We start from the raw sequence: 12459 nt of genomic DNA on the forward strand, positions 1-12459 counted from the left end.
CCTTATAGGATCACTCGTGCGTCTGTCTGTCTGGCCATCTGTAACAGGTCACAGCCTATTTTCTCCGAAACTACTGGACCAATTAAGTTGAAATTTGGTACACATAATATGTAAGTTTGTGACTCAAAGATGGACATGTAACGTAAAAAAATTATTTTTAAAAATGGGGGCCACTTTTGTAAAAAGAGAAAATTAAAAAATAAAGTTATTCAAACTACATCGTGTTACATATTTTATATCAAATGAAAGAGCTTATTATAAGTAGGGTAAGGTAGGAAACAGTGGCTCGGAAAAAAGAGCCGGGTACAGTGGCTTACTCAACCTAATTCCAACATGATAAGAGGCGATATTGGGGCGACTGAGCCACTGTTCGAGCTGAGCCACTGTTTCCTACCCTACCCTATCTCAATAATGTGCAGTCAAGCATGAGTCAGACTTAATTACTAAGTTTTTGATCCGACCCCTATCCCGACCGATACCCGACCCCGGGTTTTTTGGACAATTCACTCACGTTCCACATGAAAAAATGCATTCTTAAAAATTGTGTAATGTACGGAACCCTTGGAAAGCGCATTCATCATCTTTTTATAAAGGTATACAGTTTTGGTTTATAGTTTAGTTTTTTTAATATCAAATTTTGAAATCGGATGTCTGCCGCTGGCCACTGGACACTATATTATGGAGGTAACATGAAAAAATAACCATTCCCAGTTTACGTTCTTACCTGCCTATTACGTTTATTACGTTTTTGACCCACTTCCCGGTTTCCGATTGTTATTATGTAAGTCGGGTGACAATGCAATATTATGATACCATTGAGCTGATATGACATTGTGTTTGGGGTTTTAAAATAGTCTATACGAGTATTAGTTGCCTTTGGAAAGAAAAGTACAGTCAGAAATAAAAGCTTGTACCGAAAACCCAAGGCTGCACGAAGCATTGTAACTTGTCCCATTTCATATTAAACCTCGTCTGCGCCTAACAAGCATACGGCCCGCCTGATGGTAAGCGGTCACCTTAGCCTATCGACGCTTGCAACTTCCTGTAACAGTTTCAAAACCTGTATACTCCTTTTTTGAAGAATTTCATACTGTATTCTCTCGAGAAAACCTGGGCACAGCTTATTCCAAAGCCGCTCCGCGAAATTTTTCCTAAACCGCGGTTAAATTAAAATTAATTACATAAATAACCGCTAAATGTAACCCCAGATTGATCATATAATCAATTTGTTCGCATGTGTGTCGCGTTGCTGCATAATTTCAAGATATTTAACTTTTATTTTAACTTCAAAGGCATTTGTTCACACGATCATGAAGATTTTATTCATATCAGTTATCATATTATTTATCTTCGCCGTAATCCCTACTGCCGGGTCTCGTACGTGTTTTTCTGTTAATTATTCACATACCTACTTAGTAAACTTCTTTATTTCGAACATTGTTATTAAATGTATACAATAAATTTCGTATTAGACTGATATTTAAATTTTTCAATTCAATTTATTTATTTAAGACAACACTGGCCCATAACGGTTAGTAACAATTAAGGTTAAAAACTAAGTGTTAGTGGAACACAAAAATAGAAAACGACAAAACAAAAACAGACAGCAATAAAATTCTTACAACTCACCTAATCACCTAATCACATTCAAAATGCCGCATTATAGGTGAGTCGTATCGGCCCGCAACAGTGGTCAGGATATTGATTATTATATTATTTTAGTATTATAAAAAAATATAATATATTTTTTTAGTATTGGTACCACGCCAATTACAGGGGCGTTTACTATAATTTTGCACGCCATAATTATTAAATAAATTTTTATCCTTTTATCAAGGATGGAAATATGCTGTTAGACAAAAGGCTAACCTGGTTAGAGATACGGCCGTACAAGTGCAGAAAGATTTGACCGCATTGAGGGGGATACTACAATTCCAGGCGCGGATTAAATCGAAACTGGACTTAAATTGCAAGTAAATGGAGGTGAGACTAAGTAATAAACCCTCATTTATTGGATAAAGTGGCAGCCTCATGGGCCCTTGCCAGTAGGTAAGCGTAGGTTACAAGTAAAACATTTCACAATGCAAAGAATTGGGGCATTTTCTATTAAAAGGGACCTTATTGTCGATGGCACTTACGCCGCACAGCTTCGCGCGGCATTGTATTTATATCGGAGCAATCGTTAATAATGGCGTAAGCGCCATCGACAATAAGGTCCCTTTTTATGGAAAATACTACATTAATGAATGATGTACCCATGTAATGTATGATGTGATTAATGTGTGATAGGCCTTCATGATGCACAGGATGATAGCTGGAGCAGCAGTACAAAGTATAATGGCGGCCGCGACCACGAACCGCCGAATGATGTCCTAGAATTGGTTATTCGCATTTCCAGAAGAATTCTTCAGTAACTGCACCCGTCACGTTTACCATTCACTGCATAATATGCTATCAAAATATATCTATGATTTTACCTGCTTGACAATATTTTTTTTTACTTCGTTTTGTATTGCAATTTCGTCTCTTGAATTATTTTAAGAAACCTTATTATGTACCTGTTGCACGAAATACTATTAAATATTTATTCATTGTTTCAGTAACGCCTACATCTAAGAAGATTTCCACAAACTTACAAAAATGACGTAGACACAATAAAACAAATTTTAATATCACAAATATATTTATTGTATTATTGTACATTATGTTTACATAACACATAAGAAGTACTACGATCACTCTGAGAATGACTAAACAAATATAGATAAAACAATAATTTATAATTTTTCTAAATATGAAAGGTAAGACAAGATAAATTAAGTACCTTCGTAGGTTTATTCTTCAAGGGCTTGTTATTTTAGTACTTTTGAGTAACATTGTTTGTATTGTTTCGGTTTGAACGACGGGGCCCGAGCCAGTTACCGTTTTGAAGTTTCAAGTTTCAATTATAAGTAATTAAGACTCTAGCTGATTCGAATTGATAAAAATTGATTTGAATTGTAAATGCGGTAACACCTTTAAAACTGCAAATTATGTGTTATTTTAAGTCTTCATGTTCGAATCTTACCTTGTAAAATGAGTTTATTGGAATATTTGTTCACGGTGTAGCATTTGGCTTATAAAACTATGTACTTTAATAACTCATTCAGTTCAAATTAATCTCAAACTGCTACTTTCTCAAAGTACTAAAATTACAAGCTAATTTTAAGGCTGTGCTTGACATGCAGAAATATACATAGTAGAAAAGACCAAGATCGATCGAGATAGGGTAAACCTACCATTTCTTAAACAGATTATGTACGGTGACAAATGTCATCATACAATTTATAACCTTAAAATGTAAAATTCCACAAAATTGTATTGAGATGACATCTGCCACCGTACCCAAGCTGTTAGAAAAATACTATATCCATGCCACCACCAATAATTGGTCAGCGAAATTTAGAAAATTGGCTTCAAATAGTATCAATTTATTCCTGGCGTTTACAATTCAATAGATTATTTATTACAGAGGTTTGCTTTATCGTTTACTATGCTTTAACAATATTATAAGATAATTGGTGTACGTAAAACTTGTGCCTCCAATACAAGTATCAGACGGTACGGTACTTGTCAGCCCTAACATGCAATACATAATACATATCGGTACAAAACAACAACATTAAAATGTAAATATTTACAACTTCATCTTACATTTTATTTGATATTTTTTCATTCAATGATATTTTATTCTCTCATGCTCATATAAATAATGTATTTCGTCAAAAAACTATGATATAATATGAGATATGTATGATAAATAAATTAATTTGTAGGTATTTTAATAGTTACAAATTATTATTGTATACAATTCATTTTTTACTACGTAATAAAAATATGACAGGGCTAATTCCTCTTGAATATGATGTTATATCTCGTCCATATAATATTAAATCCATACTTCCATATTTTTCTTCTCAAATAATGCTTGACGTGGGTCAGTTAGAGGAACCTAAGTACTTAATGTTTAATCCATTGAATGGTTAATGATCTTTAGATTTTTAAAGTACATTCGGCCAGCGGTTTTAATTTATATGTTTTTTTTTATTGTTTTACATTAAGTACGGAGGTCGTTGACTCATAACAACTCAATAATTACGAAATTGACTTAAGATATTAAATAGGTATATAATAGTGTACCTATATATTATAATTTTATTTCAGTAAAGGGCACCATCTAACCAAGTTACATCCAATTGATTGGTGAAATAATTCATTTAATATTGTAATAATTTTCTTTTTTCAAAAAAAAAAGCCGAAGCCGAAAAAAAGGTAGAGCCGAATATTTACTCAATTAAAATAAACATTTAATAACCCGATTTTCATGAACATTATTATTGCTTCTGTTCATAATATATTTTGTTCAATTAGACAAAATGTTATAATTATTATCTATAAAACAAACAATTTATTGCATTTGATTTCTTAATTATTACTAAGATAAAAATATAAACAGTAATGCTTTAAAATAACCTAAAAGGTAATCATTCCGTTGATATTCAATCTACTTTATATACAAAGATGAAATATTCAATTGTACTGCAAATATAATAAAACGGTAAAATTTGCACAAAATATTTGGTATAATTGAACACATTGTGATGACCTTTTTTATTGGGGATTGAAACTTAGTGCTATTTCATTTATTATTTTATTACAATTAAAAAACGGCTTAAACATTTAAATTGGTCAACAATTTAAAACGTCAGTGATTTCAAATTAAAAGTACATAAATATATATATATATACGAAAATGATTTATAAGTGTCAAACTAAATACTTAGGTAAAAAAATATTAAAATAAACACCATTTTCGTCATTAGGATGACGAGTTATAAAATTGATTTAAAATATCATAATGCGTCTCGTTGCGTCTCTTATAAAACTTTTTAACGCGAAGTACTAAATAAATTCGGGATATACTTAAACATGTCTCGCCTCTCAACTGGTTAACGACAAAATATTTAATTCAACTATTTAATAAAGTAAGATAATCATTTATTTCATTTCATTCTTAGTTTGTAAATACATAGTGGTCGAGTCCTCCTATTAGGTATGTATGGAGTAAGCACCTACCTGTATCAGGAGACCTCGCTCCAAAGTGTTCGATAGAAAATGGGATCATTACATTTAGATAACTATGTATGTAACTGATTATAACTCAGATATGTAAAATGTACTTGTCAAATCAAAACTTTTATAGAAAAGAAAGAAAATTTAGTTTAGTAGTACCACACTGTATATATATTTTTCTACTCGTCGACTGTTGTAATGGTTGAATTAAGATTTCGTATACCAAACTGTAATTCAACTAGGGAACAAATCAAATTATTTTATGAAATATTTTTCATTGGGTACTTTTCATGTATGGGCTCCCAACTTATAATATTCATTTCGAAACGGTTTTAGTCAACTATAACGAAATGGACCAATCACAGCTCGCCGCGGTCAAGAGGAAGAAACAAAACGATAGCTCAAATTAATTATTTATTTTAGGCTGTATACTCGAAACAATTACTTCATAGCCTTCATAAAGTTCATAAGTCAGAAATGCGCATGTGACACCCATAATATAGCAACATCCAAAGACTACAAAAACCGCTTAGCGTTGCTTGTTAGTCTCCATAGGCTACGTTGGCCAAAATCGAGAAATGTCTAAAAGTTGAATTTAGCAAAGAGCAAGTACCAGCTAGGGCCTCATGAGTTACGAGAAGGTGTCCTTGACCAACCCGCCGGGCCCCGGCGGCCGGGGCGCGTACGAGTATGAAGATATCGCGGCTGCGTAAAATACTATTTATTTAATTGTTTTGTTTATAACATGTTCAGAGAGTAATGGATCCTAATTTTATTCAGTTTGACACTTATCAACATATTGGCCATATAGCCCGTGCAAATATTTAAATAAGCTATTCATATTGGCAGGATCAATTCCAGCGTTGCCGTAGTCAAAAATTAAATACAATTATCATATTCTATTGCCCCGGAATATGTATTTACCTATCCTAGGCTACTCTCAGTTCCATATTCGTACGCGTACACGAATGTATTGTCGAAAATATTTCATTCAGTTCTTACTACGTCGCCTGTACAGTCTGTACACTATATTATTATTTAAGTAACGATTATTAATTAGAATATAATTCCTTTACACAAGGCTGCAAAGTTGTTTGGCGCTAGTGCTCACATTGAAATAGTGGCGTAACGGGAATTAAAGCGCGGGCACTTTTTTGTCAATTAATTCAATGTAATAAAATAAAAAGGGCTGCCTCCCGCAGGGCCCCCTCAAGTGCCAGGCATAGGGCGAGTTCGCCAACGCCTAGCTACGCCACTGCTTTGAAAGCGCCACGCGAAACAATTTAGCTGCCGAGCGCAACACAGTTCATTTTCACCTCACCACCGCAGGTAAAAATTGAAACGTTATTTATTATATGAAATTGATTATATAATTTATTTTTCAAAACCTGCGCACAAAATTCGACGCTAGCGGTTAAAGTAAGCCCTTGCGTGCAGATTTTGAACGACGAACAAAGCTTTTCGGACCATTCATGGTTTCAAATCAGGAGCTTAGCAAATGTACAGCGAGCTAGTTTTAAACGTGCTAACAATTAGTAAAGTTTACAAAGCAGTGGCGTAGCGTGAACTAATCTAGCCGTGGGCGAAATCGCATCTGTGAGGCCCTTGTCTTTCACTGTGCAAGCGCGAGGCCGACGTCCCATTTCGCCCACGCCTAGCTACGCCACTGTTACAAAGGATATGGTTTTATTTAGAATAGTGTTAGTTTCAGTCTAATACTAGATCACACGGGACAGACAGTCAAGAGTAAGTACATCGAATGGCTCAACGCCGAAAAAGGGGTTTCGACGAGGCCCTAAATGGAAAACCTCTCAAAAATGTAATTTTAATACTAACAGTAATTTTTGGTGTTCTATTATTATGATTAGATTAGTACTTTTGCGCAATTTTCTCCAATATTTTTTATAAGCTGGTAATTCCGGGTCTCTTTTGATGATTGGTGCATTGTTGTGTTCAGGATGGCGATCTGAAGAAACAAAAACAAGATTATACATCAATATAGGTAAGTAAAAATCACGGGTCACGGGTCGGTTTGTGTCACCAGACAAAACGGTTGCATTTCAATAGGTACACCTTAGTTACCATTACAATAAGAATGTGTTGCGATATATTTCGTCACTTTCGCTGTTGCTGACTATGAAGAAAAGTAGTCTTTATGCTGCTTGCTGGCTGCTGTTACGTTACGGCGGCTATGGTTCTGGCAGCTGTGCCTGTAACTGCACAAAACGCTAACACGCTAACTACCTACGACACCAGACTGCTTAGCTTAGTATGACTTGTTGTCACGCGCAACTCCATACACGAAGTCGTGCTAGATAGATAGTGAAATATGTAAGCTAGTGGAGCTCCATATATAATTAATAAATAATAAGTTTTATGGGGGATATGGGAAATAAGTTTAAAGCTCGCTCAAAAGTGAATGCCTACTTATTAAGCTTAAATCTTATTACAAATAAGTTTACGCAAAACTCGCTTAAACTTATTATAAATTGATTTTTATCTATGTATGGAGTGAGCACTGTAAGTTTATTTATTTCTATATATATGTATATACTTATATATGGAGTCACGCGCGACAAATCGCGGTCTGTGGTGCTAGAAGCAGCTGCGATAAGTTCAGTACGACGCCACTATACACGCCCGCTTTAGCATATGTACGTTGGATGTTTAGACTTTAGACATAGCTGACGCAACTATGGCGAGTCCATCATGGACAACACGCCGTGCCCGTACGGGCGCGCAGCGTAGCGCCGAGCTTCCAGTTACATTAGTTTGCATTTGTTCAGTAATTATGGAGGCCGCTGGACGTTCAAGCGTCCGCTCGGTTTGAACCCTCACCATCTAGCACATGGTCTCAGGCCGCGCGGGCCCCGGCGGCTGCGGCTGCGGTTGCTCGGCGGACCGCTGGCGTGGCAGTTGCGACGAGTCCAGCACGATGGACGGCCGCGGCGGCAGGTTCTCGCTCACCATGTGCGAAAGAGACATGTCGCTGGATGCGTTGGTGTCACCTGGAGATGAGCAAAAATGTCTTTAGCAAACTATCATAGTCAAAAAAAATGCTTTATGTTCAGCCATAATCACAAAAATCTGGCTAATTCTTATGTCTAAGTTCTAGTTTTAGTTTTACCAGGCTTCACTGAAAATCATCGTCACGTAGTGTGTCCTAGGATTCACTTCGGGACATTAAGCTGTGAGGACCTTTAGCACGATTCTGTCAATTCTGTTCGTTCAAACGAATTTATGTATTATGTTCTTTTTGTGCTAATAAATATTTCTTATTCTTTATATGAACAATATTCTTTTCAAGGCGAAGGCCTTACGCGACAAATCATTTCAAAACTTAAGTAATGTAAATTATTTTATTTATATTAAATAGGTAGGTATATAAATGAAAATAAGTTCCAAACTAAAATTATTTTATCCTTGCCAGGGTATAATAGTACATTATTGTCGAGGCTCGGAAGTAGCTACTTGCTGGCTGAGGATTCTCCCAAGGTCGTCCGTTTAATTGATTCCGAAGCCAGCAAGTAGCCTTCCAGCCGAGTCATATATAGTGCTTTTCTCAAAAATGGTGCAATAAATACAAATATAATAGAACTATTTTACAGAAGCAACGTTCTTATGTATATATTTTCTCAGAAAAAAGTAAAAAGATTTGCTTTGCCGCCGTTTTATTTTTTAAATTAAAAATAGAAGCGTATTTTTCTGCTGAAAATACGGCAACCTATTTGAGACACCTAAATAGTCGCGGTACCAACATTATAATAATAAGTACTGATCATCTGTTTGGCTGTTTAATGGACCTATGCCTTCATTTGATATGGCCACTTCAACTTTTAAAAAGTTTGGAACTCGACAAATAATGGAATTTGTATGCAACATTGCAGTCCCGAAATCGAGACTGCAATGTTTTTAACTTTTTAATTTTTTTAACTGACCATAAACTACACACTTCGCGACCTATTTTTTAACCGGCAACGTCGACTTTGCCGTCCATTTTTGAGAAAAAGTCTATTTTTTAACAAATATGACCTGGATAAGTCCTTTAACCCAAAGGTAGACAAGTAAGTCGTCATTATATAGCCGCGCCAAAGATGGATAGAACGAAAACAATTGGTTAATGGATCGCTGGGGTCCCAATACATCAAATGAAAGGTGTAAAACGAGCGCAAACGATCACTCCCATTCATCTAAACTAGAAGACATTAATTTCATTGCTATTTTATTTATTGTTGAATTTATGTTAACACTATAAAAAACTACATAAACTGCCTATGATATGCAGTAAATTCTGACAAAATACGAATTCTGGTTTTTTTTCTTGTAAACATAGCTCACATTAGGCAACCTAACGATGTTCCGAGATATTTTTCTCCAACTAACGTAAACTTTACTGTTTCATTCGAAATGCATATTTCTTCAAAACCAATAAATTATGGGGCCTTGGCATCTTGAAACTAGAATAGGTTAGATTTTTGAGTTTAGGTTGTTAAAAAAAATCTTTTTTAGCTTACCTTGAAACATAACAAAACCCAAACAATGAAAGAGATTATTGCTCATGTAGACACAGGCAAAGCAATGTGGTTTACCTGCATTGAGTTAATATTAGGATAGAGAAGCCATAACAAACAATGAAATTGTCGCAATCGCAACCTGTACAACGAGACCAAAACGTCGTAAGAGCCATAAAATTCATGGCGTTTACGCGTTTAAGTAGCGAGATTCACGCTCCGCTTCCAGAGTTTATAATACGAGTATATTGTCGGCCGTCAACAACTCATGACAGTAATGACGTATTCTATACGTAGGTAGTAATTATAGTTCAGGTAAACCTAGTAGTTATTACATACAAGATACAGTGGTACTGCGTAAACGAAATTAATAACTAGCTTAAATCTAAAATAGGCCCTTGAGGCATTGTACCAAGGATACTGGCGGCATTTCCCCGTTGTATCGAATGCGAGGAAGCCGCCAGCTCTTCGGTCACCAGTTACGTCAACCAGACGCTTCGCGATTTCTTCAAACAACTTGTGCGCGCTGGGAACCAATGGACCTAGAGTTTCAACTCCAAATGGAACTAAATGATACTCTTTACCGAGGCTCTTATATTTATTACGTTTTAAAATTTCGGCACTTTCCGCCGCTCCGCCCGCTTTTACATTAGTCCGTTGGAGGTGGGACGGTGCCAGTGTGTCTACGCATTAAGCAGGTAGCATCCCACACCAACATCCGTCCCAAGCTCCAAGGAACCAAGGACTACATAAGTCAACTTTTTTACCTGAAGGTTGCCTCGGCACGGGTAGCAGCACTTCTCCGCAAGCATCGTCTCCAAGCAGCGGCTGCAACGGGCTCGGCAGCTCCCTGGTGTCGATGGCTGATGATCTCCTCAGAGAATGTCTACACATTGATACAAATGTTAATCGTGTACAAAATCTATACAAGTTAGTCAGTTATTTTTAAAACCTGGACGGTTTATCGCAGAATGTTTATAAGATGTCAAATTGTTAACCGACTATGCGATTCACGGGGGCCGCAATTAGAATCGTGAAAAAAAGTTGATTTGGCAACCAAATTGTCACCATGTCGCATACTAGAGTCCATCTATTTTTTATTTATTTATTCAGAGCCCACTGTGTCCCACTGCTGGGCAATGGCCTCCCCCCTCTTTTTCCACTCGTCTCTGTTTAATGCTATATCTGGCCAGCCTGTCAAGAAGGAGTCCAAGTTATCCCGCCATCGCCGACGAGGTCTGCCGGATTCCCGGTTAGACTCGTGGGGCTCCCACTCCGTGGTTAACTTGGCCCACAAGTCATCCGGCATTCAGCAGATGTAATATTCTCATAGAAATGTATGGTGACACTTGTTTACTCTGTCTCTGTGCGGAATTAGCTAGGACCGACTCTATGTGTGTTGAAAGTAGCTTATTTTTTCTTCTGATTTATGAGATGCAATTGAGACTTGCTTGAATCATGCACTGCTATCTACCTATTGCTGTTGTATGTGTTTTTCTACATGATATGCAGTAGCACATGAATAACTATCGAATATTTCTATTGGGATAATTTCGTCAGGTGACAACCAAAACTCACTAAAAACGAATTAAACAAAAATCAACGTTATTTTAGTACTAATATAATTCACTGTGGCTATGAACTTGTGGTGGTAATTAGTGAGTTTTGGTTGTCACTAAACGATTTGTTGAGAAGGCTATTATGATTTTAGACCGAAGTAGCTACGCTGAGAACGTATTTAACGAGGAATGTAAAAAAAAATGCATTTTATATGCATAGATACAAAAGTTGTCAGGAATATGGGTCAATAACCATTATTATTTTATAAATTTCCCAGTTTTAAAGACCTTTTCTAACTTTTTGGAGTCTTTCCGCAACTTGCATATTAGTGGCGTAGGTGCAGCCACAGCTCTTTGCAAAGGTTTAAGCTAGGATCTAGTAAAATAGCCTTCTCTATACCTCGACTAACATACCTCTGATGCGGCAACCGGCGGTCATTGACCGTCAGTAGCGTGGTCGACTGCGGCGGTGCCCCCGGCTGCTCCTCCCCGCTCGTGTTCACGCACACGCTGATGCTGATCCCACTGACCTCGCCCTCCCCCTCCCCCTCCGCCTCCTCCTCGTATCTGTGCAGCACAGACTCGATTTCTAGGCTAAGGTAGTTAGAGTTTCGGTTGTAGTTTCACTTCGCTATCATGATTGGACGAGTCACAATGATGGTTGCGAAGCCGCTGCGGGTGCTCAAAGCAATCAGCCTGTTGCCAGAATCCTAAACGCTTGGTCTGCTTAGTTTTTGATAGTTCATGGCATCACGGATTTGATATATATTTTTATAACAATTCAAAAACATACAGTCGAATTGATAACCTCCTGCTTTTTTTTGATGACTTAATGGTTACCATGCCAAAAACTGCCATAAAAACTGTTCTATAGATTTTTTCATCACCTAGAAGCTTAAATTGAAGTGAAAACTATTCAAGCACATAAAACTTCACAAATGTAAGGAAAGCCAATGAACACGTATACCGTCACCAGACTTACCGTCGCTGAATGAGGTTCTCCATAATGATGTAGTCATCTTCTTCGGCGCCGCGCAGATGCTCCTTCTCCATGTAGAGGGCGAATTCCGGGTTGGACATTTCGCTGGCGTGGCGCCGGCGGACGGAGGGCGAGGCGGCTCTCGCGGGCGACAGCAGGCGAGATGTGATGGGGGTTCTAGTGAGACAAACACAAGGGTTATTACGTATACCTACTAATCGGCATTAATGGATTATACAACAAAGTAGACCTTACCTCGGCGTATGCGGCGGGGAGAACAGCCCATACTCGGTCTCCA

General features: G+C 37.1%; 1 protein-coding gene and 1 long non-coding RNA gene across 2 annotated transcripts in view; one reads left to right on the forward strand and one right to left on the reverse strand.

Moving 5' to 3' along the window:
- The first annotated feature begins 1843 nt into the window (after positions 1–1843).
- Positions 1844–2700, forward strand: LOC134749335 (uncharacterized). The gene is made up of 2 exons (XR_010128480.1): positions 1844–1983; positions 2601–2700. It is a non-coding gene; the product is annotated as an uncharacterized LOC134749335 (long non-coding RNA).
- Positions 2701–4810: 2110 nt separating this feature from the next.
- Positions 4811–12459, reverse strand: part of LOC134749553 (transient receptor potential cation channel trpm) — a 308269-nt gene continuing 300620 nt past the window's right edge. The window contains exons 33-37 of the mRNA XM_063684539.1: positions 12165–12338; positions 11597–11776; positions 10391–10509; positions 7951–8120; positions 4811–7078 (exon numbers count right to left, since the gene is read on the reverse strand). Coding sequence (XP_063540609.1) covers positions 7954–8120; positions 10391–10509; positions 11597–11776; positions 12165–12338 — 640 coding nt within the window. The 3' untranslated portion in view covers positions 4811–7078; positions 7951–7953. The remainder of the gene's footprint in view (positions 7079–7950; positions 8121–10390; positions 10510–11596; positions 11777–12164; positions 12339–12459) is intronic.

Source organism: Cydia strobilella, chromosome 18 (genome assembly GCF_947568885.1).
Source record: "Cydia strobilella chromosome 18, ilCydStro3.1, whole genome shotgun sequence".
Classification (NCBI taxonomy): domain Eukaryota; kingdom Metazoa; phylum Arthropoda; class Insecta; order Lepidoptera; family Tortricidae; genus Cydia; species Cydia strobilella.